The sequence below is a fragment of the Cyprinodon tularosa genome, unplaced genomic scaffold, assembly GCF_016077235.1.
Source record: "Cyprinodon tularosa strain WSP-4 unplaced genomic scaffold, ASM1607723v1 ctg89, whole genome shotgun sequence".
In the NCBI taxonomy this organism is placed as follows: domain Eukaryota; kingdom Metazoa; phylum Chordata; class Actinopteri; order Cyprinodontiformes; family Cyprinodontidae; genus Cyprinodon; species Cyprinodon tularosa.
In genome coordinates, this window is record NW_024039662.1 from 1630213 (window position 1) to 1656435 (window position 26223).

Sequence of the window (26223 nt, forward strand, 5' to 3'; positions counted from 1 at the left end):
AATTAAAAATGTTTCATTAACTGATTAAATTCAATTCAGTTTATTTATATAGCGCCAATTCACACATGTCATCTCAAGTCATAACACATGTCATCTCAAGGCACTTTACAGTTCACCAGATCATACAGTCAAATTGATTGAAATTTTCTATCTAAGGAAAACCAGCTGATTGCATCGACTCATTGACTGGGATGCAATGCCTCACAATAAGTAAACTTGTAGCGACAGTGGAGAGGCAAAACTCCCTTTTAACAGGAAGAAACCTCCAGAAGAACCAGGCTCAGTGTGACTGGCCATCTGCCGAGGCCGACTGGGGTTCAAGGAGACAGAAGCAGAGACACAAAAAGCAACAGTAAAAGGCGGCCCCGTCCAGGAAACACACAGCCAGGCAGACGAGCTCTGAGCCAACTCCAATGTCAGAGGATGAAGAGAGCACATCTAGCCAGTCACAGTCAGAGAAACAGGAATATACTGGAAAAACAGGCTGAGCTCCAACATCTACAAACAAAGGTGTTGATGGCAGCAGCAGAGCTGATATTTCTCTCCAGGGTGGTGTCACAGCCAAACAGGAACAGCTACTATGAGAAAAGGCAGAGAGAGCAATTATAATATAATAGTGAAGAGTTAAAACATAAACAATAAAATACTGTACTGTAAAGAGTTTTAACACAATAAAACTGTGCAGAATAAATAACCAATATACAGCTATGGACATTTATACAGCAATGGATATTTGAAAATAGCAGCAACATCAGAAATGTGCAAAATGACATCATATTTAACTGACTAAGATAGAAACTGTGCTAAATCAGCATGAATCTAACCACTTATTGAGGTTGCTGGGAACAGTGATGGTTATAAAGTCTTACAGCTGCTGGGAGGAAGGATTTGTGATAATGCTCCCTGATGCATTTAGGGTGAAGCAGTCTGTCACTGAAGGAGCTCTCCATTTCTGCAACATCTTCATGCATGGGGTGGGAAACATTATCCAACAGCGATGTTACTTTAGTTAGGATCCTTTTGTTTCCCACCTCCTGCATCAAGTCCAGAGGGCATCCAATGACAGGGCTGGCCTTTCTGATCAGCTTATGCAGCCGCTTTCTCTCGGCTACAGATAAAATACCCAAAGTCTTCTTTTTTTTTGGTTTGTTTGGTTATGAAGATCCCTGTTTGCTTTTGCAAAGCAACACCTATTCTTCTTGAGGTCTTCAGTTTTCACATCATACACCACATACAAAGAACAAATAGAGGGACTAATTCTGACACATACATACTAAAACCATAACAACCACACGCAAGGGCATACTCTTACATTGAATCTACATTAAAGTGAAAAATAAATAAAAACACTATTGAATAAATGTAACTCTGAAAAATGTCAGTACCCACAACAAGCCTGAACTTAACAGTTCATTTATATTCCGATAGTAATCTTTATGACTTAGAATAACATCCTAAGAGTCAAAATTATATGCAAAGTAATTTAATTTGAAAACTATATATTACTACTATATTTTTCTTCTTTGATAAGGAAGAGCATCTCTGAGCATTCCATTCATTTAGTACTTTAGATATTACTGTACATTGAGCAGCTGTCTTGGTTTTAGGTAAGGTAAAAAAAAAAACCTCTTCTTGTGTGTCTTGTGCTATATGTCTGCAAATGTGAAATAAAGGACAAATTACCATATACTTAAATTCTGGAAATTCTTTGTATTGTTATTCTTTGTTTGCTTTTTAACTTTTCCATATTTTAAATATTGTAACTTTTGATTTGTGTAAAGTTTAAATCTGTGCCAAGTGGTCTCTGCTGTAAATTATCATTTATGTCTCATTAAAGCTACCAGCATAAATAAAGGTTAAATCATAATGATAATAATGATGATAATGAAAATGTATGGAATGCTTTCTCTGTTGGTACCTCATCCAGCATCACCTCATGCAGGTTAGTAAACATAAACACACTTCTTACACAAGGAAAAAGGGGATAAAATGATTACCGAAAGAATTTGTTTATCTTTAAGAGCTACAGGATTAAAATTGTCCCAGTACAAGGTTGAATATAGGAGAGCTTAATGTTTGGGTATTTTATGCCCAAGGTGGGACAACATATTTTCTCAGAAGTTCAAATTGTACCTCCGTAGCTTAAAAAGCACTGGAGATATTTAGAAGTGAATCTCCTCACCTCTGCGCAACCGCAGCTTTGTGGTTGGTCTATCAGTGTCTGTCCTCAAGTGATGCAACTTATTCAGAACCGGGCTGAAACACCATGTGTTAAACAATGTGAAAATAAAACTACATTGTCTAGCACATCTGCAACTGTGGAGCTCCTTAGGTTCAGTCCATACAACTTCAAGATCTCTTATTATGTAAACTACTAGCCAATGACCAGGGGTGTTGCTGTTTAGAATGGGGGGTGGTGGGGGGGGGGGGGGGGGGTCCGTGTCCCAGAGATTACACTGGAAAAACAATCTAGAAATAGGTAAAAAAAAATTCTGAAAGTAAGTGTATTTAACTTTAATTTGAGTTGGTGAATGAGATAGTTTGCCAATAGGATGAGTAGTTTTACTCTTAAAATAAGATAATTGGATAATGTACACTTGAAATACAACAGTGCATTTGTGTTTTCTAATTTTAAGTGTAAATCATCTTGTTCCACTGGCAAAATGTCTCTTTTACCTCCTCAAACAGGAACTACTGCACTTATTTTAAGAAAAAATGACTTATTTAGATTCAATATTTTTGCATTGTAATGTTTGATATGTGCATATAAACCCCATGGCAAAGGCATAGACCTTACAAGGAAATTGCATTAAGCTGGTAATAAAATATCGATGGCTCTAATTTTAAGGGTGCAGGAAGTGGGACGCTTCACAAACTTGGTGACGTCATGAAGAAAGAAAATTATGTGCTAGACATCGAACCATGTCCTAAAGATATCAGTAAGTCAGTTAAGGCTTAATGAATCTTATAATATCCACTAAGTTTTAAAGTAGCTTAAAGCTACAGTCTGTAATTTTCAGCGACATCTAGCGTCCAGACTGCAGACCGCAGCAACATGAACATCTCCCCCCCAGCGCTTCTCCCCCCCAACAGTATGGCGAGCGTTACGGGACAAAATGTCTTCCACGACGTCCGCATCACCTACCTTCTCAAGTGATGAGGTTTGTTTACATAGATAATTTTAATACTGCCATCTATTGTTCAGTACCGTCTCAGTTCATCTCTCTCAACTTGCCGTAGTTACTTTCAAGCGTAATGGGCGATCTCGCAATCACTAGTTTGTTGGCTCTGCGCTGCCGTAGCGCAAAAATGTCTGCCTCCATGGCTGCGAGACCCGCTCCTATGTAATTATAAATAACGAATTCTAAGGCAACGCAAATATTAAGCTTAAGAGGCTGAGCTCATAGATGATGATAAATAACATAGTTATGTATAATATATTACATTTCTGACTGTATATCCCTGTAATTATTACACACTGTAGCTTTAAATACAACAGTTGTTAAGATTTTTAACTAAGAAACATAACGCCGTGATCTCATTCCCATCGTGAATTTGTGTTTAAACATTAAAAAAGTGTGTGAGCAATGCAGCCTAAATTGATGAAATCACAGTTCTTCTGTCTGCAGAAATTTTCCAAAATTCCAATAAAACGATTGTAAAAAACATGTACAAGGATATCTAAAATATTTGATTTAACTTATTTAGTCTGAGTCATTTCTACAAAATGTTTTGGAAATCAATGTAAAGTTCTGAATTTCAATAATTTATTAAAAAATGCCTTTTGCTTTTTGCATCTAGGACTAGAAATAATGCAGGTGTTAAAATCTGGCCCAAACGAAGAAATCTTTATTCTGATTTTTTAAGTGTCTTTTTTTGTTATCTGTATGTTAAGCTGTAGTAATTGAGTGCAGGAAGAATTTCTCTTTGAGAAATAATGACATGTTAAATATAAACATAAATTTAGACTATGGGCTTGAAGAAAGGGATTCTTTTCTTAGCCTTTCCTTTTAACTTTATTTTTTGCATTCCGATAAAGCTTTTAAGTGCTAACAGGAAGTAAACTTGTGTGTTAAAATAAAAAGCATTTAGAAGAAGAACTAGGCCACTGTTTTAAACCATGGTTCTAAGGTACAAGTACCACTGGTGGAAGTTGCACCTTTGCTGGTACATAAATACAAGTTCATCAGCTGCACCAAAAGATGAAAATATGAACTGTTCAACCAAAAAGATCCTTTGATTTGACGGTTTCTTGTTCTTAAAACTCTGAGAGTAGAAATGCAGTGGAATAAAAATGAGTCAGAACTTGGATCTATGAATGAATCAAACCTTACTTGATCCTTTTCCTGTTCAGAAAAGATATTTGATATTTACTTGTTTCTTTTCTCAGCCACAACAAAATGAACTTTCTCTATCTACAAGGATGTTAGATGTGGTAAAGACTGAGGAAAAACCTCAGAATTTCGCACTTAGACTTTCATCTTCTCTGAACTTTTTGGTAAATCTGTTGAACCACAAACCTCACTTTTCTAACCTGTATATAATAATGTAACTCATACTGTACATATGCTAAGTCTTTAACTCAGTTACACAGTTTCAGTAAACGCCAATGTTTATTTTTTCTTCCTTATTTTACAACACTCTCTGTCTTGAAGCTACAGTATTAAGGATGCCAAAGGTTTAGATAACTTTTTGTGAACTTTTACACCCTTAAAATAGTAACTATAACATTACTATAACATAGTTTTATAAAATATTAAATCATTCAAAATAAGGCTGAAAGTATCACTGATGTAGTATATCGAAAATATGAACAGAAATTCACTATGCACCCCTTCTTGTTTGCAGCTGTCAAACAGAAGGAGTCATCACGATCATGTTGTTTGCAGATGATACTGTGATTTGCTATGGGAGTTCAGAGCATAAGCAGGAGAGTCTGGAGAGGATAATATTTGCTCTTGAAAGAAAAATAAAAGCAAGACAAATGAATTGGACATTAAAGAAAGTAAGACACGGGGAATCCGGCAGCTGCAAGGAGAAGATTCACTAAAGGTGGATAAGTTTGTATACCTGAAGTCAAATATCCAAAGCAACCCGCTTTCAATTAAATTAAATTCAGTTTATTTATATAGCGCCAATTCACAGCAAGTAATCTCAAGGCACTTTACAGAGACAAGTCAAATAGATCATACAATTAAATTGATTCAAAGTTTTCTATCTAAGGAAAACCAGCTCATTGACTCAAAGGCAGAGAAGAGGCAAATAGAGAGTGCAACAAAGATGAGGTGGTTGGACACAATTCTGGATGAGATCAATTTTGACAAAAGACGTAAAGTGAAGGTTAATAAGATGGTAGTCAGTCTTCTTATGATGTATGGCATGGGATGGTGGCATCGGAAAGAAATAGGGCAGTACTTTGCAGACTGGTTTACAGCTTAACAGGATATATAAAAGCTCAGCGAAAATACATATTCAAATATTTACCGTCATTGTGCATTCAAATGTTATTGACTAAAGTATTTTTTTAGATTTCAATTCATTCTAAGGAAAGTTTCTGTGTAAAATTTTAAACATTAAAAAAACATATTGTTTCCATTACTGTTTGAATGCCCCTCCAGGAAGTGAAGAAAATAAAGAAAATTACTCTTCTACATATTTTCCATAGAAGGAACTTTCCAAATGACGTAGGACCGGCAAAAAAGCCTAAAGGAGTAACTTTAAGTTCATACATCATCGTTGATTTCTCATTTTTTTCTTCTAAGGAATGCCATTGTTAAATACCACACTTTGAGTTTCATGTAATGAGTTGTGAAGGTTTTATTTTTCCTTGCCCACGAAGGCCACAGTTTGGCCATCACCATGACAACTGATTCCTCTTAGCAGCTAAGCAGCAAAGTGCTGCTAGGTGTGTGGGGGCGATGATCAGCAACTTCCAACTCAGTCTATCTCTCCATGAACAGACTGCTCTGCACAAGTGTAGGGAAGCACGTAGCCCAGAGAGTCTTTCTGAGTAAGCATTTGAGCATGCACTTATTGCCTGCAGGGAGCTCACTCCTAATTGTTTCTCAGTCTGTTGAATTTAGTAAATGTGATGTGCTCCAGCAAATATTTTGGAAGCAGAAAGTGGGCTGTGCTGGGATTCAATTTAAATTGAGTAGTCAAATAACCAAAGAAATGCATGACTGAGAGGAGCATTAAACTGACAGGAAGTTAGTAAGTAATTGGTTTTAAAAACCTCCACTTAAGCCTGGAGCTGCGCGATCTGTCAACATGTGGAGTTCTTGATGATGAACATCTGTAAACTTCATTTGGCTACAGTTTCTCATGGCCTTCAGAGAAAAGGAAGTAAAGAAAAACAAATGCAATATATTTTAATACATGTCTTAAAATAGAAACCGGTGTCAACATTGTTGACCTTTGTCACTAAAAACTATTTCTTCTTCTTCTTCCTTTGAGCCCACAAGCACCCACACACCTCAGTCTAGCGTGAATAAGTCATAGTGTGGCATGCTTTATCGCTTTTTACTGGTGTTATTCCACCAGCCACGCAGAAGACCAGATGCGGGGCTGCTGTGAAAAATAAGAACAACTAAAAATAGCCCGTTTAACATTTTCCATTAAATAGATTCTTTTCACACAATTACTGAACTCATGCAGCTTTCTGTGACAGTTACCATAAAACATTTATTAAAACCACAGCAGAGCAGTAAATAGTACTACATGAGTTTCACATTTTTTGATAGATAAAAAATATAACAGTGTATGAACCCACATTGCTTTCATACCCCAAAATGAAATCAAGGGCAAACTACCCTTAATTAGTTTAATCCACTAATTGCTACTAACCCGTGTTCAAATAAATTTCAAACGCAACTTATACTTTAAGACCTACAAAACATCAGCAAACATAAGGAACACATGGTTGAGGTTCAAAATTGTGGATCTGGACACTAAGCTGAAGACAACAAACCTTGCATAAGTGGTGGTGGAAGCATCATGCTCCGGGGATTCTTTTTTAAAGCTGGTCACAGTTAATCAGAAAAGTGTTAGATGCTTCAAAAGATGCTGTGGGGAATGACTCTACAGCTATAATGGGAATTTTTTTTCCAATATTACTGTAAAAAAAAAAAATTTTTTTTTTTTTCTTTAATTCAGCTGTAATTGACAAGAATACCTTAAAAAGATCATATAGGTAGTGTATGACCCAGAGTAAAAAAAAAAAAAATATGAATTAAAGCTACAGTGTGTAATAATTACAGGGATATACAGTTAAAAATTTAATATATTATACATAACTATGTTATTTATCATCATCTACGAGCTCAGCCTCTTAACCTTAATATTTGCGTTGCCTTAGAATTCGTTATTTATAATTACATAGAAGCGCGTCTCGCAGCCATGGAGGCAGACATCTTGGCGCTACGGCAGCGCAGAGCCAACAAACTAGCGATTGCGAGATCGCCCATTACGCTCGAAAGTAACTACGGTAAACTATCTCTCTTGGTTTAATCACCTTCTCCTCTTCCATTAATGAAATAGCATCACCAGGGACCCCTCTGGCACGTAAAAAGTCACCTAATTGTAGTGATGGGCAAGTGAAGCCTCATGAAGCAATGAAGCTTTCCAACGCAAAGTGTTGAAAAAAGTTCATTACTCGATGCTTCATTCATCACTCACTAGTGACATCTGCTGGTGAAACTGTAACAGCCTTGTTACTCAGTTGGATCATACTTCCAAATATTAGGAAATGCAATATTGTCACAAAGTTTTCATCAAACTCGTGTTTAGTAAGAGGAGAATCCTATTCAATTGTCATGTTTTAATGATTAAAATGATTTGTAGCCAATCTAATCCTTGACCATCAGTGGTGGTGTTAGGTTTTCTTTTATGACATGGACTTATTAGACAATGAAGATATGTGTTACTTTAATGTATTGAGAACTGAGTGACTGTTGCTGCAGACTCTGTGTACTTTGAGCTTGAAACTTGCTTCCTTAAAGACAGAATTTGTTTAAAATCATCTCTTCCTAGGAGTTCTAGTTCTGATTCTTAATATCAAGTTACACATAGAGTTTGCCTCTTCTAATGGCTTTTAGTCTGGTTTTGATGTGTGATTCTGATGCATCTCCTGATTAAACAAAAGAAAATATAGAAATTTCTGGATTTTAGGTTTAATTGTTTTTATTTAGGAATATGACTTTTTTCACTGTTTCAGGTTGTGATTGTGATCTGTCATCTCATAATACTCCCACATATGAGAGGTTTTTCTCTTTTTTGACGGCTCCATTACAACCACTGCTGATGAAAACTGTTCTGCTGAGACCAAACCACCTACTACAACCCACAAAGCAACAGGATTCATCGCGCTTTTATTTTGAAAACCGACACGCAAAATGAAGCAGTCACGTGACCAATGCAATGCGAGGCCTCGTTTGTTGCCAGTCACGTGGTTTTCAACAAGACAACACAGGCCTCGAAGCGGGGCTTCATTGACACGCCCCCTTATTACTCGGTACAAGCCTCGAAGCCTGGCTTCAGATAGCCCATCACTACCTAATTGCATCATTTTCCACCAATGTCACTGGCCCTCTCAAACAACTCACATATTTGTAAGTGAAGCTGAGCGCTCCCACAGCTCTTACTTCATGGTGCCCATCTACATTAAAATCAGAAATTCTGAGATTAAATTTAGAATTCTGAGAAAAAAGTCAGAATTCTGAGATTAAAGGCAGAATTCTGGGGAAAAAAAGTCAGAATTACAAGATTAAAGTCAGGATTGCAAGATTAAATTCAGAATTCTGAGGAAAAAAAAGTCAGAATTCTGAGATTAAAGGCATAATTCTGGGGAAAAAAAGTCAGAATTCTGAGATTAAAGTCAGAATTCTACATATTAAACTGAAATAATATTTAATATTGTTTGTTTAAAGTGGCCCTAATCCTCTTCCGTAGCCTACTGCTTAATTTGGGCTATAATATCTACACTTATACGACATTGTTTCATTTTATTTATTTGTCCTTTTCAAGCCCTTTTCCTGGCATTTCAGACATATGAAAACTTTGGTTTTGTCTCGGTAGGTTTTACTATAAATAGTGGGATACACCGCCCACTCCCACACCCTGGTGGAAAATAATAAACTAATCAACATTATCCCTCTCATCGCATCAGCTGATCAAATAAAAAAAAAGTAACGATCTAGTGCAACACAAACAAATAATAAAAGGGATTTACTAAATGATTTTAAAGGAAATATAGCCTAACTATTTGAAAGAGAAGTTGAGGAAGTGGGCGGAACAAGGGAAACGTGTGTGCTTGAGTGGGTGTCGGATAATCTTTGGTCTCCCACTCGGGTGTAACGGTCAGCTGGGTCTGTCAGTCTGTGGAGCAACGTTTGTGAAACGATGGATTATATCCGATCAGCTGGCGGACTTCTCTGAACAAAAACAACTATGTGGAAGCGTCTCCGGAGGGACGGATAGAGCAAAATTACCGAGTTTACGGTAAGAGACGCAAAGGTGTTTGACAGGATGGTGACAGAAGGGAGAGGCTCCTTCAGTACAGGAGAGCGCTGACCTTCTTGGCTTTAGAGTTGCATTAAAGTTTCTAAACATTTTTATGTTTATTTTAGCTTCTGGAATAATCAATGATGTAAGGAAAAAAAAAAAAAACGAAAAAAAAAAACTGTATGCTTTTTCGTAAGTTTTTGTTTATCAAATAGAAACTTAGACGTTACTGTTGACCTGAAAGAAAAATTATTGAGGAAGATATTCACGATCAGGGTCTTGAAGAAAAAAATAGGTTACAGTTTTACGAGAGAAAAAGATCTCAAAGAACTTCCAAAAAAGTTAGTCTTTGATTTAAAAGTGATCCAAAAATGATTTATAATATAAAAACTACATTTTTACCTAAATTTATGAAATAAAATGACTTTGTTTCCTTCATAACAGTTTACTTTATTGCATGTTGCAGGGTATATGGAACTGAAGCAGCAGTGCACAAAGAAATTAACTCCTTTCTAAGAAAAGCAAGAGAACAAATGTGGTCTGTAGCTGAATATGACCTAAATCATGAGATTTAAAAAAACAAACAAAAAAACGCTTTTGCACTTAAAATGAAGGGTTAATGTTAAAATGTAGAAGCTGTTCAGAGCCTCATTTAATCCCAGAAAGTTGTATAATAACATTATTGTGCGTTTTTAACCAGAACATCCTGCTCTCATTAGTGGAACAATTACCTCTTGATCCATTTTAGTGTATTCTACAGAAAAACAGCCTTCATGTGAGCTCAGTCTCTTTCCCAGAATTAACCAGTGTTTGTAAAACAAATATCCGTCATGGCTTTGTCTGCAGTGACAAGTAAAAATAGTTTAAAGAAAGACGATAGAGGTCCAAAGTGCTGATTGTGTTGTTTAATGTACCTCAAAGTGACCAGTCATCTTGTCTTGTCATAAGGAGAGTAATTGATTAAAAAACCTGCTGACAGATCCTAAGTCTATTTTGTTCCTGTAAACAAACCATTTCCCACCAACATGCTTAAATCATAGCATATCATTGGTTGTAATTAAGTGTTATCATGAGTTTCCATGATATACTGAAAGCTTTGGCATTCACAATCACGTCACAATATCAATATTTACAATATGTCAATTGCAATTGATTGTTTGGATAACCAGTCAGTTATACTTTAATTGCAATACGCTGTGCATCTCAATGATATATCTGCACAGCTTAACTCAATTCCCATCCACTCTTGATGTATATCGTGGTGGCTAAGAGGCTACAATTTTGATTATATTGTGGAGACATCGTAATGATAGAAAAGAAAGACAGAAGTCAGGAAAAAGAAAGTTAACAACCACAATATTTAGCAATACCCTGCATGTGCATTTTTTTTCCGTAATACTGTGCAGCCATAGCCACTAAATATTGACTGCAGTCATAAAACCACATTTACCCAAAGTGGGCAACAAAACACAGAAAATCAATTTCAGTCAGTGGTGATCTAATCAGGTCTAACTGGTTCTACAATTAGACATGAAATTCTTCATGTTTATCGTGAACATCTCATTAGTTCACCAATTTCCTCCCAAAAACTATGCTAAACAACCTAAAATGCAAGCTTACCAAATAGTTTAGGAGTATAATGGCCAGCATTTGTTTTTGGTTACATTGCCTTAATTAATAAGTTGATTTAATTTATTTATGAAAATAAAATTATGAAAATTCCAAAACAACAAAAAAGTCTATGTTCTTTGTTTTGTTTTGTTTTTTATTAACTAAGAATTCCATATGCCTTGAAACCAAAATAGCTGAATTCTGGAGGGTTTGGGATATGATCCAGAACACAGATAAAACTTTGCTGTTAAGACATAGCATTATGAACTTCTATATAACCCTGGATGGGTCTTATTGTGAGAATCAGCAACTCTTCTCTATTGGGTTCTGGATTTAAGACCCACCCTCATGGGAACTGAGATGCTAGGTGCCTAATGATGGCGAGCGTGACTGTCTATAAAAGTAAATGCCCTTTCCCCTATAGAATAGGGTGTTATACAGTAGAACAGATTTTTTTTAACAGAGTTGCTATATATGTCTAGTTTTCATGTTTTGGCTGATTGGTCACCTCACTCTGCTGGCTGATTTTAAAATTAAAGCAGCATTTGGTTAACAAATGTTAGATAAGATAAAAGTGAAACAATATTTTAGATACAATTATAAATCCCCATTTTTATTTGGAATTAGTTTCACAAACTCAACCTGAAGTCTATATTTAGAGCTGCCTTCACTGTTCTGTTTAACTGAAACATCCTTATTTTGCCCAAACTCTCTTTTTATGCAGTGCTATGAACTTTCCTCTGTGTGCTTTTCTTCTCCTATGTCCTGATCATACAGCATTTTGAATTGTGTTGTTACTGAAATCTACTAATAAACTTGGGTTGCTTTTTAAATATTCAGTATAAAAACTAGTGTTGATATTTGATTGATTTATATATATTTAAACATGTAGTCTCAATTTAGGGATTGTCTTTATGCAAATAAAATTACTGGCTTCTTTTTGTGATGTCACAAAAAATAGACTGAATGATTTTTTTAAGAACCTATATTATTCAGTTTAAACTGTTCAAATGTTGCTAGGCACCAAATTTCTTTGCCATATTTTCTTCACCGTGTACAAAGGGGATTCCCAATACATTTTGGATGGAAATTAAAATAAGCATCCTCAAACTGGTTCAAGACATGCAAATAATCTATTTATAGATATGAAGTTTAAGTACTTGTGCCACCCCCTGATAATTGGGCACTGGGTGGTGTACCATATTAAAAACCCCTACTGTGGATTCGTTTGAATGTTGTTTACTAAACTCTAAAGTGAACCTAATATTGAATCTAAAAACCTAATCTTTTAGGTATCAGTAAATCAATTACAACTCAGCCCTTTGACGTTTCAGGCCACTCTGTGGTTTATTCTCACAGTTGACTGTGCAGCATCACTTCCTGTGGGATTGACATTATTCATCACAACTTTCCATGCATTGCTGAACTTTAGAGCCGCTGCATTTTCGCAGACTAACAAACCGGAAAGACCGCTTGCACACATGCGGCACTCTCATGTCTGCATCAGACAGCTTCGCAAAGGTTAAAGAAAAAAAAAAGAAAATAGCATCAAGTTGAGAGTCTGACAAAAACCACAGTGAATCTGTGGTGTATTTTCCTCTCGGGTCAGTGTTTCATACCCTCCTGCTCACATATTCTCTAAAGTGCATCCTCCAGTTTCTGAGAAGCCTGCCTGATCTTGTTTTATCTGAAAGACAAACACTAAACAGGAGCTTATCTCCTCTAGCAAATGTCTCATCAGCACTTTAAGGGGGTTCTGTAGGACAATATAAACAAACAGTGGAAAGATCTTTCTTTTAGTAACACTGATACTGCCCTTATAGTCCTGTACCCAGACTTATTGACAATGCATGCACTGTGCAAACTACTGACTCACTTAACAGGCATGGCGGTGATGTGGTATCATTATGGCCAAATTAGAACTCACCATGGAAGTATTTGATTTCTCCCAAGGACAGTTTACCACTTAGTGCATAAAGACCTGGTTCCTCAGGGAGATGAGATGGCGACGGTGACAGATCCACTTATTCACATCTGACATCCTGTGAATGTCCGCCTTTAGAAAGAGGGATGCTTTTTGAAATAAAGTTGAGGCGACAGGAAAATGACTCAAAGCTGTGGAGGGGATGAAAAGAAAAAAAAAAACAGTGTCACAAAATGAGACATGTTGACTGAAAGGCAGAGAGAAGTAATTCAGAACCCGATCATAATAACATGGTTTGAAATCCTGAGCCATCATTACTGATTTTCTTTCAGGATTTAAATAGATTCATACCCATTAAACCTTTTCACATCTAGACAAATCACAATGCAAACTTTGGTGTGTGTCATTTGGGTTAAACGTCAAAGTTCAAAATGAGAATAGTATGTAATTGTTAAGTAAACAGGAAATGGTAGTTTCAAAAACTTTTGTAAATAATGGAAATATTTTCTTCTCCGTTTAATGATAATTGAACTTTATTGATCTCACATTTGAGAAATGTACCTCTGCATTTAACCCATCCTCTTGGGGAGCAGTAGGCTGCCATCATGGGGCACCTGGGGTGCGATCCCTGATTAAGGGTCTTGCTCAGAGAGCCAGAGTGGCAGTCTGTGGGAGGGGATTTTGGACTCACAACCTCAGTATTCCAAGCTCTACGCATAAGCACTAGGCCACCACTCCTGTCATGGTAAAACCGCTCAAGCTCTCATTCATTGATGGACATCATCTAGGCCATTCTATATTAACATTTGTTGATTTAAACCAGTGTTTCCCAACCTTTTTTGTTTTCGTACCCCTTTGGGCATTTTGCCTCACCATGAGTAACCCTTTTAGTCCAAATTACAGATGATTGTGCAAAAGTGAGATGTACAATAACTTATTTTAAAAAAAAGCTATTTTACTAAATCTTTTAACCCGAGCATTTAATTCTTTGGCATTTTTTTATCCTTTCCATCTCAAATAAAAGGTAAATAAGTAAGGAATCGAAAAAAATAAAGATAAAATAATAATATAAACCTGTATTTTTAAAGCTGGAGCTACTCTTAAACTTGTTCAATTGGGAAAAAAACAGAACAAAAATTATAGTCTGACTTAATTAGTTTTACTTTGTTTTCATCGAGACACCTGAGCTGCTTTGATGAGCTCTGATAGCTCATTGTGGAAAACAGCAGATCCCAGGCTGTTCTCTACATCCAGCCTGTTCCTCTGCCAGGTTTTAATGTGGGTCACAGCTGAAGGTGAACTCCAAGAAAAACATACTTTTTGGTTGGTAAAAGCTTATTTTATTTTTCAACTTGGTCTTCACAAAGCAAAACACATCCCAACCCCATTTTATTTTACTTCCTATAGGAAAAAAATATTTTTCATGTACCCCTTGCAATGCACTATGGGTACGCGTACCCCCGGTTGGGAATCACTTATTTAAACCATTCAGTGTGGTGCTGGCTGTATGGAACTGAGCCTCTGCCCAAGTGTCTTTTTGATTTTAATTAGTTCTCTCCATCCTTCCTGGCCCTTTATTTTTTTTAGCAGACGGAAAGGAAAAAAGGAAGCACACTGCAAAAGATTTCAGATTAGAATTCAAATCCTGGACCACTGCCTTTGCTGTTTTGACTAATTTTCTCTAAAAAGGATGACCAGGAGTGAAATAAATATGCAGGAATAAAGTATTTAAAAAAAAACAACTTCTAAGACCTTCAGCAAATTGCTAAATCACACACAAGGGGACTCTTTGCTCGTTAAGTTAACTAATTAGGACAATTTTTGGCTCTGAAATCTTTCAAGGGAGATCTAAGTAAATAGGGCTGAATGATAAAAAATAAATATTTATCAGGGGAGTGTCGGCCTAGTGGTTAGGGCATAGAGCTTGGAGGTTCTGAGTTTGAGCCCCACTCCCACAGACTACTGTACCACTCTGGGTCCCTGAGCAAAGACCCTTAACTCCACACTGCTTAGGTTAAATCTAGAGACTTCATTTCGTTGCTCTGTACTTGTGACAGTGTAATGACAAAAAAACTACAAGGGGAAAAAAAAGAAAAAATGATTTCTTCTAGTTAGTGTTGATCTTTAGGAAAAAACTTCAATTGATATAACTAAAATTTTGTTTTTGTAATGTGACAAAAATATGGACCAATTTAGGAGAGATTTTCACTTCAGATCCTTAGAAGATGGTTAAGTTCATAATAAAAAGATGTAGTTGTGTGAGTTTGTAAATCTTTCCTTAATTAGAACGATGGGTCACCTCCTTTGTTTGTCGCAAGATTGCATTCAGAGGGCAGAAAACCCATGGCACATAACGGCAGGTAAGAGGAGAAGAAGCAAAAGAGCAAGCGAAAGCTGAATCCTTCAAGCCATTTTCATCTGCTTTGAACAGACATTACTGGCGTCCATTTATCCACTGACAGCTCTCAGCCAATACTCAGCACTCAACTTAGAAGTAAATTGTCTTCAATGAAAAAAAAAAATCAGTTAGCCTCACTCACTTTTCTGTTTGCTCTTTTTTGGGGGAGGGGTTCCCTTTTCTCAACCTTTCATTTCTCAATTTTCCTGGCTTTTATCAATCTCCCCTTTGTTCCTCTCAGAGTTCTAATCCTTCCTTCAATTTTCAAACAACTCACATCTTTCCTCTGCAACATTTTTGACCTCTAAGCTCTATTCCCTCTGCTTTAATCTTTTCCTGTCCCCAACCCCTGCCCTTTCCTCTCCTCCATCTCTTCGCCCTCTCTGTCCTCATGTCCGTATCTATGAGGAACCCACCCCAACGCCGGCGCTCTCTGGGTCCAGTCTCACCCAAACGAATCTACAGGAACCTCTCCGTCAGACTGAGGGGAGGAGAGTCCTCGGTAGCAGCGGAGGTGGATCCACCCAAGCACACCACCAAGCCTGCAGAAGCTGTAAGATATTAGCACTCTCCTCATGCTTCACCTCCTGTTCCCCTACATTCATATTTAGCATCAACAAACAGCTCAAGCTGAGGCAGTTTTATATCATATTTGCATTTCCTCAGAAAATGTGCAACTTTTCTCATAAACAGGTAGAACAATATGGCTACTTACCTACACTTCGCCCATGTGAAAAAGCAATTGGCCTTTAAACCTAATGATTGGTTGAACCATGATCTCTTAGTTAAGGTGTGTAATAAGAAAAATATATTTTATTCTCCGTTGAAGAATTCTGGTCTGGTTTCCTGTGCAGAATGATTTGAATTTAACTGTAGTGAAGGATTTTCAAGAATGAGCTGATGCATCACCTCTTAATAAGATTTAAGGCCAGACTTTTAGATAGATTATTTTAGACAATCGTTTAGATTAGTTTTGAAGCATCTGACGGTGGCGTTGCTTGTGAGCTCGGCTTATAATTAAGCAAACAGTAGCTGGATATTCTTCAAGAGAGATTGTCTCAAAGAGTCTAATTTATAGTTTGATCAGTTATGTTAAGTCATCCAGGTTCCACAGACCATCACAGTACCTCCAACATGTTTGACTGTTAATAATGGGTTTGTTTTCTGACAGATTGAAAAGGACAAACACCTTCCAAACCTCACATATAATTTCACTAAATATTTTCCTAAATAGTTTTCTGACCATTCAGATTATTCCCAAAAAAAAAAAAAAAAGAAAATTAAAAACAATCCACTGGACTTTGTTTCCAAGTTCGAAGACGTTTCGCTTCCCTTCCAGGAAGCTGTTTCAATTCAAAATGTCAGGAATGGTCCTAAAAAATGTCAAGATTATTTTTCTTGTACAAATGTAGCACGATCATATCCTGTTTGCTGTTTGGTCACCAGCAGATTTTGAAATTCTACAATAGATTTGATCTTTCACCTAGTCTCTCTTTCTTATACATTCTAGCTGATACCAGTAAGGCCTGAAGTACTTAAGTTATTGTTCTTGGTCATTTTATCACCTCCAGGGTGAGTTGCTAATGTGCTCTTGGAGTAATTTTTCTTGGCCTCCTACTCTTGGAAGGTTTTCGTACCATCTTACCTTGTTTTTTCCATTTGTTAATGATGGTTCTTACTATATTGTAGTTTACGGGAGTCCCCCTGTCCTAAAAATTACTTTTTAATCCATATCCAACTGACTGATGCTAATGACTCTCACCTGTTCCTCAATTTCCTTAAACCAGGAACATGTATTTCTTTTTGAGTATTAGTCCAATTCATGTTGTCAAAAGGTTCTTTTAAAGTAGGTACTTGGCGCTATAGGTTTGGCACTGATGGAAATTTTACTCTGAAATCTAACTAAAGGAATTGAGTTATTTTTCCTATTGCTGCAGACCGTATGTCCTTCAACATTTGTGTTCAATTCAGTTCAAAAATACTTTATTAATCCCAAAGGGAAATTAAATGTTGCAGTAACTCATAGATATTTTTTTTCAAGCACAAAGCTAATCCTTGACAAAGATCATTTGTGCTTTCACTAAACAGAGTATGTGTTACTTAGCACGATGTCCTGTGATTTTGATCTGTTTTATGGTGAAGAGCTAAAACTACATCTGGTGCATCTGTGAAAGTTTGGCTGCTTTGTAGATTATAGCTGGGTTTGTGTTCAAACTGAGGGCCAAACTATCCAAATGCACACATAATACAGTATAAAGCATGAACACCCCCACAAAGAGCTAAACGAAAAAGAAAAAGAAAACTGTCAACACTTTTCTTTCATCTTCAGTAACCTTTTTATTCTTTAATAACTCAAATTCCCAAGCTTTCGTTATCTCATGATGCTAGAGTATGAGTTTGTTGTCCTTGGCTGCTTTGATTTATGGATCTTGTGGGTGTTATTTTTTTTTCTTTCATTTTCTTTTAATGCAGCTCCCTGCCCGCCACCTTGCTAAATAAATCTCTTGGACATCTAAAACCTTCTTTTTCTTTCTAACACTCTCTTTGGTGGTTCACCCTTCCTCCTTCTCCCCATTAGTACAAGACCCTGTGGGAGGCAGTGGAAAATGAGGACACTTTGGCTGTGCAGAGCCTTTTGTCCAAAGATCATGGCAGCTCTGGAGGAGGAGGAACAAGCTTGTGGGAGAGAGGAGAGAAGAAAGAGAAGGACTGGGAGAAAGATAAAGAAAAAGGGGTGAACAGAGTGAGCGAACAGGGTTTGGTTCCATTGGATGTGGCAGCACTTACCCACAACTCCCCTCTTCTACATGTGCTGACAAAGGCAGGAGCCAGACATAACCCTATTTGTAAGTACTATGATTTAAATGATCCAAAAAGAGCAAGAAAACAGTTAAAGGGTTGATTTCACATGGTGAATTATGTACATCGACTGTCTACCTCTCAGTGTGCCGGCCAGTAGACTGGGGGCTCAAGCTGGATTCCCTGGTGGATCTGGCAAGTAAACGAGTGGAGGAGAGGAAGCTGGAGTTGACCAGAAAAACAGGAGCGGGCCCCCAGGCACAGGCTGAGGTCCAGAGACAGGCTCGCCTCTGGAGACTCCGGCTGCAGCTGTACTGCCGGATGAGAGAGAACTTCCAGAACACAGGTCAGTGCTGTTGGGTCAGACTGTGGTTCCTCATAAACTGTGAAGTATTCACACCCCTTGAACTTTTTCACGCTTTGTCCGCCTACGGTCACACACATCGATGCATTTATCTAGGAGATTTTGTGAAAGACCAACAAAACACTTTCACTTTCAATTGGTTTCCAGAATTTTTTTGTTCATAAAAATCTACTTTTAGCTCCAAGTATCAATCGTTTTGAGAAGGCTTGAACAGGAACATCAAGAAAGCCTGAACTCAGTCAGATTAAACGAATGGGATCTTTGAATACACATTTTCAAATCTCGCAGTTATGAAATTTAAATTGGTTTCGGACTTTGACTTGGCCATTGAAACGCGAAAAAGAGAAGAAGCAGAATATGTGTTAGACACAGGTTTTGAAATTTTTTCTTTTCCCTCGATTTCAAAATTTTGCACAACTTGGTTTTGGTCCATGAAAACAAATCACATCAAATGTGCGTTCTAAACATGATAAAGGGGTAATAATGCTATGTACTGCTGATTGCATAGTGTATAAAACACCAAATTTATATTTAATCTAAAATATCAGTATTATGGGCTGTTGGTCCTTGTCTTACAAGGACACTGGAGGCCTATTGGTTGATGCAGAGCTCTTGCTTTCTGGAAAGGCTGTTAGTACCTGGTTCTAGTCCCATGGACTGTTACCCTTGGTTCCTAAAAAAGGCTCTGGCCCTAATTCTCATGCATTTTACTCTCTTCTGCAAATAAAAGTCTTTCAGGACACTGGTTTGTTGGCAGTGTGGCATGATGGGCAGCTCTCCTTCGTCAGCCATCAGCAATAAACTATTTTTGATGGATAAAAGAGCAAAACACAACAATTTCCAGAAACCAGATGACCGTAAAATAGACTTAATCTCAGTATAAGAGAGGTCTAGAGTGAGGATTGTCACATGGACACATTTTAGGAAGAATAACAGAGCACTGGAAGCTGCTTTCTGCTCCCTCGGGGTGTTGGGTTAAATTCAGGCCACAACTCTCATTGGAATGTATGTTATGGATGTTTTTTATGACAAATAAATTTGTATTAGATTGTGGTTAAAACTTCACAAACTTAACTGAACCAATGGGGGTGTGAATACTTTTGTAAAGCAGTAAAAGCTGAAATTCCTTACCCAAACATTGTTTTTAATTTCCTAAAACGGTGTGGTAGCTATGAAGTTCTCAACGTAAAACTGTCTGATTTATTCTGTAAACATTTAGAACATACTTTGTTTTGCTCTTCCCTTTTTAAGATCTTTTTTATTGCATTTACAACAAACCTGCCATATGTTTTAAGTAGTCATTTTTTTCTAACACAACCCCTTCATGCTATTCAGTGTCACTTTTCTAAGGTGCTCTTTCTGCACTTGTGAGAGACGATACACACCGAGTCCCTCACCAGTAATCTTGCTGCATGATGCCATGCCAGGGAACGCTGTTTATGCTCACGTTTCTTTAAACAGGATGATAAAACACTGTGCTTAATCTGCAAATGAAGATGTCTCAGAACAAACTACAACTCTGATTAGGGAAAATAAAAGCCCATGTTTTCAACCTAATCTGTTTAAATTTAGATGATCTTTAATGGGGATTTTACGCTGCTTCTGCAGGTTTTTCCACAGGACTTAACTAACCAGCCAAGGGCCAAACAAAAGGTCCATAGTAACTCTGGAGGTTACAATGGGCAAAACAAGACAACTATAGGTCTATGGCTGTACTCATTTGGCTTTCCTCAAAAGGGTAACAAAAATAAATCATTTAGAAGGTTTTTTCTTTTTTTTTTTGCAGTTTGTCACAAACCGTGTAGGTGGTACAGCAAACAGATGGTTAGAGGATTCAAATTAAACTAACATGTAAGATGCTGATTGAGTCAGAAAGCTGTTAATGCATATGGAAGTGGTTAAAGTTTCTTTGATTTTGATTTGTAATAATAAAAAACTAAACTCCACTCTACCTCACAGCTACGCTGTACTTTCTGAAGACCTGTCATATGAAAACCAAATGACATGTATTAAGGTTACAACATGGCAAGATATGAAAAAGCTGAAGACGTATGAAATGTCGGCACTTTAATTGTGATTACACTTCTATTCTAGTGAGCTACAGCAATGTGAGGGGATAACCTTCGCTAAAGCAATTAACCTTTCATTTACTTGCCATTCATTTACTGTCGACTTGCATGGGTCGATATCGAGACGCTTTTTTTCTATGTGACGCCATCTGTTGACTGCAGAAGCACAATCTCTGTGACAGGTATGCATACGGAAAATAGTACTGAAACAGCCATGCTCTCCCACATAGCAGTAGAGAATCTAGGTAATATATTCTACTCTGCTGGATTAGTTTGCATGGCTTGACTAGAAAGGGATGAATTCATATTAAAAAAAAATCACACTGGCTGCATATTTTACCAAGCCTCAGAATCTTAGAATTAGATTGTTTTTACAGCTTAGTAACAGCTATCGAGACGCTTTTACTCCATGTCTGATCTACAAAGCCCTCTGTGAGTGCTAACTAAACCACTGAGATCAATTAGTCATCCTCCTATCTTTTTTAGGTTTCACTGACTAATTGTTTCATCTCTTTTGTTCAGTTTTTACTTAAAGTCTCCCTTTAGCCATCCCAGTGTCTCATCATCAGCCTGTCCAAATCCTCATTGCCATTCCTCCACTGGCTGTCTAGATCAAATAAAATCCTTGATGCTGGCAGATTTATGAGCAGGACTCTGCAAACGGCAGGTTCTCAGGGCTACTGTGCTTTTCACTTCTCACACAAACCCGTTTGTGTCTCCATTCTTGGTCCCTTCAGTGGTTTAATGGGTTGTTTTAGTTGTTATGTTATTATGTGTATTTATTACGAACTGTAATGGTTTTAGTTAGAACTCTATTCATTTCTGCTTCAAGGATCTTCACATCTCTTTGCTGGCTGTTTTATCTGCTCACTTGCAAAGAGAACAAGACCTCAGGTTTTCTTTTTATGTGCAGTGAAACTAAGCATACTCTTATTACAAATCTCCGGGGGATGAGAACGTTGGCTGAATGTTCAACATCTAAAATATACATGAATTGTGGTCTTAGGTGCTCGGCTTATTGGGAATCCATTCAATTCCAGGTCACCGCAGATCGCGGCTAAACTATAAATCCCTTTGTCTAGACTTGGTGGGCAGAGCAGAGTTACTTTTGATCACAAAGGAGAAAGTTTGAGCCACTATTATAGGCGAGACAGTAAAGAGAAACTCCCTGCAGTGTGTTAGAGCTACAGGAGGCTTCAAAGGAAGATTTATTTTTGGTTTACTTAGAGGTAATTATTGCAGTTCGAGACACATTGAACTGCTAGTTGCATGACATGATAGATGGAGGATGTCTGTAAAATTTTCAGAAGACTCTAAATTGGGTTTCAGGTTGTACTTTGATTGGGCAGCTCTATTAGACATTTAAATACTCTGATCGACAACACAGTGCTGCTTTTGTAGATATTGTCTCACCATTATTCAAACCTCCTCCCTGTTTCATTAATTTTCTGCTGTCTTTCTTCCATGATCGGCCTGTATTTATTTTCCTATAAACTATGCAGCTCCATGTTCCTGCTGAATAAATGCATTGTTGTTGTTTCTGGTGGGGATAGTGTGTTCGGAGGATGAGCTTTTTTGAACAAAGGTTAAAAAGTGCCTTTATTTGGCCTCAAATCTTGTCCTTTGCTTTCAGAATAATCAGGGCTTCCAAACAGCTGTCTTCTTTCCATTCTATCATAAATACCACATTTTTAAAAATAGTGCTGCAAATAGGTTGTCCTATTTAAGCTGCAGATCCCTACTTCTCCTGCAGCACAAAGAGGGAACTTTATCTTTTCTTTTTTAATATAATAACTTGTCATAATTATTTTAGTAGATACATTTTATATGTTTCTTTGTGTAAATTGTAAAATTTTGTCTTTAACTTTTCTACGTAGAGCTCCCAGGCCCTCCCAGTCATGTGTCTTTATTGGTAACCAGCAGTTCATCCCTATGCGTGGTGATCAAGGAGCCAGAGGGTAACAACACCATGGGGCTTATCACCCGTTATAAAGGTAGGTGGTGGGGTTTTTTTTAATGCAGAACAAAATGAAATTTGAACAAATTTGAACAGCAAAGAGAAACGGTGTACAAAGCAAGAGACGCCCAATGATTCAGTAGCTTGTGGACCACTTTGATTAGACTGTTACTGGACTGTTGCAGCCTAATCCAGTTTGACTCATGATTTAGTTGACAGACAGATGGTCTCATATTTGAAGCTAATATGGCTTGATATGCAGAGAAGCTCATGGTTGAGTCAATAACTGCAGGTCACCCAAGTCTTGTTATGTAACATTGTTTTTTTTTTTTTTCTTTTTTGGAACGTCAAAGGCATTATCACTGAAGTTGATAATTTAAACAAAAATGAAGGTAGGGAGCTACCTGATTATTTAGTAAAAAAATACTTCAAAATCCAATTAAAATTCTATTGTGAAAACAGTCTGTAAATAGGCTAGAGACATTCAACTGTACCACTAAATTTAATAACACAGAAAACTACAGAAAATAAATTGTAAAAGTTAAAAGAAGTACAGACATTGATAAAAACTCATGGTGGTCACAGAAATAACATGAATCTGAACATTATAATTTAAAAAATCTAAGAAAATAAACAAATGAAAGGCTGACATTGCCTTTCAACCATTATTTAACAGAATGGTTAAAATATGTTTGTGAAGATTCTCAGTCATCCAGGTCATAGTCATTCCAAAAAAAAAGTTAAAAACAATCCACTGGACTTTGTTTTTCCAAGTTTGAAGACGTTTTGCTTCCTATCCACAATGCTTTTTCAATTGAGAATGTTAGGAATAGCGTTGAGATCGAGGTTTTATACTGTAGCCCAAAAAAGCCTTGTTTTTGTTTTGAAATCATGCAAATTGGAACGGACAAACGGGTCCACCCCTTTGGAATGGGGGTCGTTTGGCTTCTTTTGTTAGACTGCACTCTTCATGAAGAAACGGCTCAGTTGTCTCAGGTTTGCTGGCCGCTTTTTCCAGACGGCATGTTTCAGCTGCTTCCAAAGATGCTTAATAGGATTTAAGTCAGGACTCATAGAAGGCCACTTCTGAATAGTGCAGTGTTTTCCTCTTAGGCATTCTTGGCTGTTTTTAACTGTGTTTTAACATGCGACTGAGATTAGGCTTTCTGACAATGGGCAGCAGCTTTCTCTCTAGAATCCTTTGATCATCTGGACATTTCATTATGGCCTGCAGAGATTCAAGATTCTCTGTTCTAGATTAAGCAAAGCAGCCCAGATCATGACAGAGCCTCCTCTATGTTTCACTGTAGGGACTGTGTCCTTTTCTTCATATGCTTCGTTTTTCCTTATGTGAACATAGAGCTAATGTTTGGCAAATTCCATTCCGACTCTTTTATGTTTTCAACAATGGTGTCCTCCTTGGTATTCTTTTGTTAAATTCACTTTTGCTCAAACAACAACAGACAGTGCGATCTGACACCAATATTCCTTGAGTTTAAAGTTGGCCTTTATTCTCTTTAGAAGTTTTTCTGGGCTCTTTTGTTACCATTCCTGTCTTCCGTCTCTTTGATTAGTCATCATTTTCCACCTGCAGTCACATCCAAGAAAGTTATTTACTGTCCCATGTCCTTAACTGTTTGAATAATGAGTTCAACTGTAGTCACAGTGGTGTTAATTTTGTCAGCTTTTTTTAATTTAGTCTTAGTCACAATGACAAAAATCAATGATAGTCTTAGTCATATTTTAGTCATTTTAGTCAACACTGTAAACAATAGAACTTCTCCACATACTGCTTCTTTTTTAACATATATTTCTCTGTACAGAATAAAAATTCTGTGGGGTCACTGTGCCAGGAATCTTGTTGGAAGGAAGAAATTTAAACGATTAATATCTAGTGTATCAGTAGAATATCTTAATTCTATGACAGAGAGACAGATACAGGCACAGGAAGACACACACACACACACACACACACACAAATTTACATGTATGCGCCCACACACCCCTGTTCCTACTACTACTGTACAGGCCCACCTGTTCCTTACCTTCTTCCACATGGCAGCATGTTGGCACCTCAGATGTCGCTTGAGATTCGCAGTGTTTTTCCCTGCCATTTTGAAGCCGCCGACTCTTTGGTGGCGTCCTTCCTCCAGTGTTTTCCTTCGCGTTGTAAACGGAATGGCTCCATACATCCAGGCGTTGTTTTCGCCCAGCTCCTCCAACAAACGGTACACCGGTATCAGAGCCCCACGCAATGACTGCCGCGGTTAACTACTACCAGTGACCAGTATAAGCCCTGTGCTGCTATACTGAGCGGCACAAGGTATTGTGGGACAGGCGCCGTGCAAGGACAAACAGGGCAACAATGTGTAATCTTCTATGAAGGTTAAGAAACACTTACATTAACAATTACAAATTAACTATAAACATTTACATTTCTTAATGTCCATTCGTCCATGGCTTGTAAATTTCATCTGGTCTTAGTCTCGTTAACGAAAATCATTTTTTATTTTCGTCGTATTTTTATTTTCTGGAAACAATTTTTGTGCGTCATCGTCTTGTCATTGGCATGGATAAAAGGGGCGTTAGCGAAATATTTTCGTCCTCGTCCTGGTTGACGAAATTAACACTGAGTCACAGGAACATCAAGCTGTTTAGAGATTGTCTTTCCTTTCTAAGCTACTGAGACAGCTCTTTTCTTTGCTTCCTGTGGTCCATGTTGAGTGTGGTACACACCAGGTCACCAAACCTCACAGTGACGACCTGAGGCCCTATATATAGGCCCACGGACTGATTACAAGACTGTAGACACCTATGATGCTAATTAATGGACGGGCCTTGATTTAACATGTCCTTTTGGCCTTTCAGTCTTTTCTAGGGGACCATCATTTTTGGCCAGGCCTGTTTCATGAGTTTATTTTCTTAATAATTCTGTTGATGCATGGTTGAAAAGTAATGTATGACTTTCTTTGCTTATTTTCCTAGAAGATTAATTTTTTCTTTCTTTTGTCCGGTTCAAATTATTTCATTGTTGGTGTTTCTTTCATTAAATGAGAGGTATTAACAGTTTTGACCAAACCTTTGTCTGCAGGTTTAAGAAAAAAGTATTATCTTCAGGAATTGGAAATTAGCCCAGATTAGCTCTTAAAGCTAACGAAGAACAATAACTTGGGAGAGTTGATTTTTCATATTGCATTAACCAGCCATCACAGTTATGGACTGAATAACGTCATATAGATGGCACATTTGGACTCCCAATATGGACTTAGTTTATGACTGCAAATGGAGGTAGGATAGATGGGTGATGATGTCACATGTAAGTTAAGTGCTCCAGCTAACACCAAAGAAAATAGCAGTGGCACTATTTAGCAACCCCTCCCAGTCCAATGTGTAACTGTAAGTATTACTAAGACAAATATTGTTGTGTGTATTAGTTCTAGCGGCATGCCACAGATGATCTTATTATGATCAGAAAGAGCTCTTCTGTAAACACAACATAACTTATAGTGACTATCATCCTAGCATTAGCTGTTGGGATAATTGAGCACAATTTAGCAAGCTTAGTATTAATTGGAAATATTGTATGAAGGTAAATAAAGG

At 37.3% G+C, this 26223-nt stretch overlaps 1 protein-coding gene across 1 annotated transcript in view; it reads left to right on the plus strand.

The window, feature by feature from the left end:
* Positions 1–9307: 9307 nt before the first annotated feature.
* LOC119775720 (ankyrin repeat and fibronectin type-III domain-containing protein 1-like) overlaps positions 9308–26223 on the plus strand; it is a 35714-nt gene continuing 18798 nt past the window's right edge. The window contains exons 1-5 of the mRNA XM_038273796.1: positions 9308–9498; positions 15676–15987; positions 18013–18280; positions 18379–18579; positions 22544–22660. Coding sequence (XP_038129724.1) covers positions 15826–15987; positions 18013–18280; positions 18379–18579; positions 22544–22660 — 748 coding nt within the window. The 5' untranslated portion in view covers positions 9308–9498; positions 15676–15825. The remainder of the gene's footprint in view (positions 9499–15675; positions 15988–18012; positions 18281–18378; positions 18580–22543; positions 22661–26223) is intronic.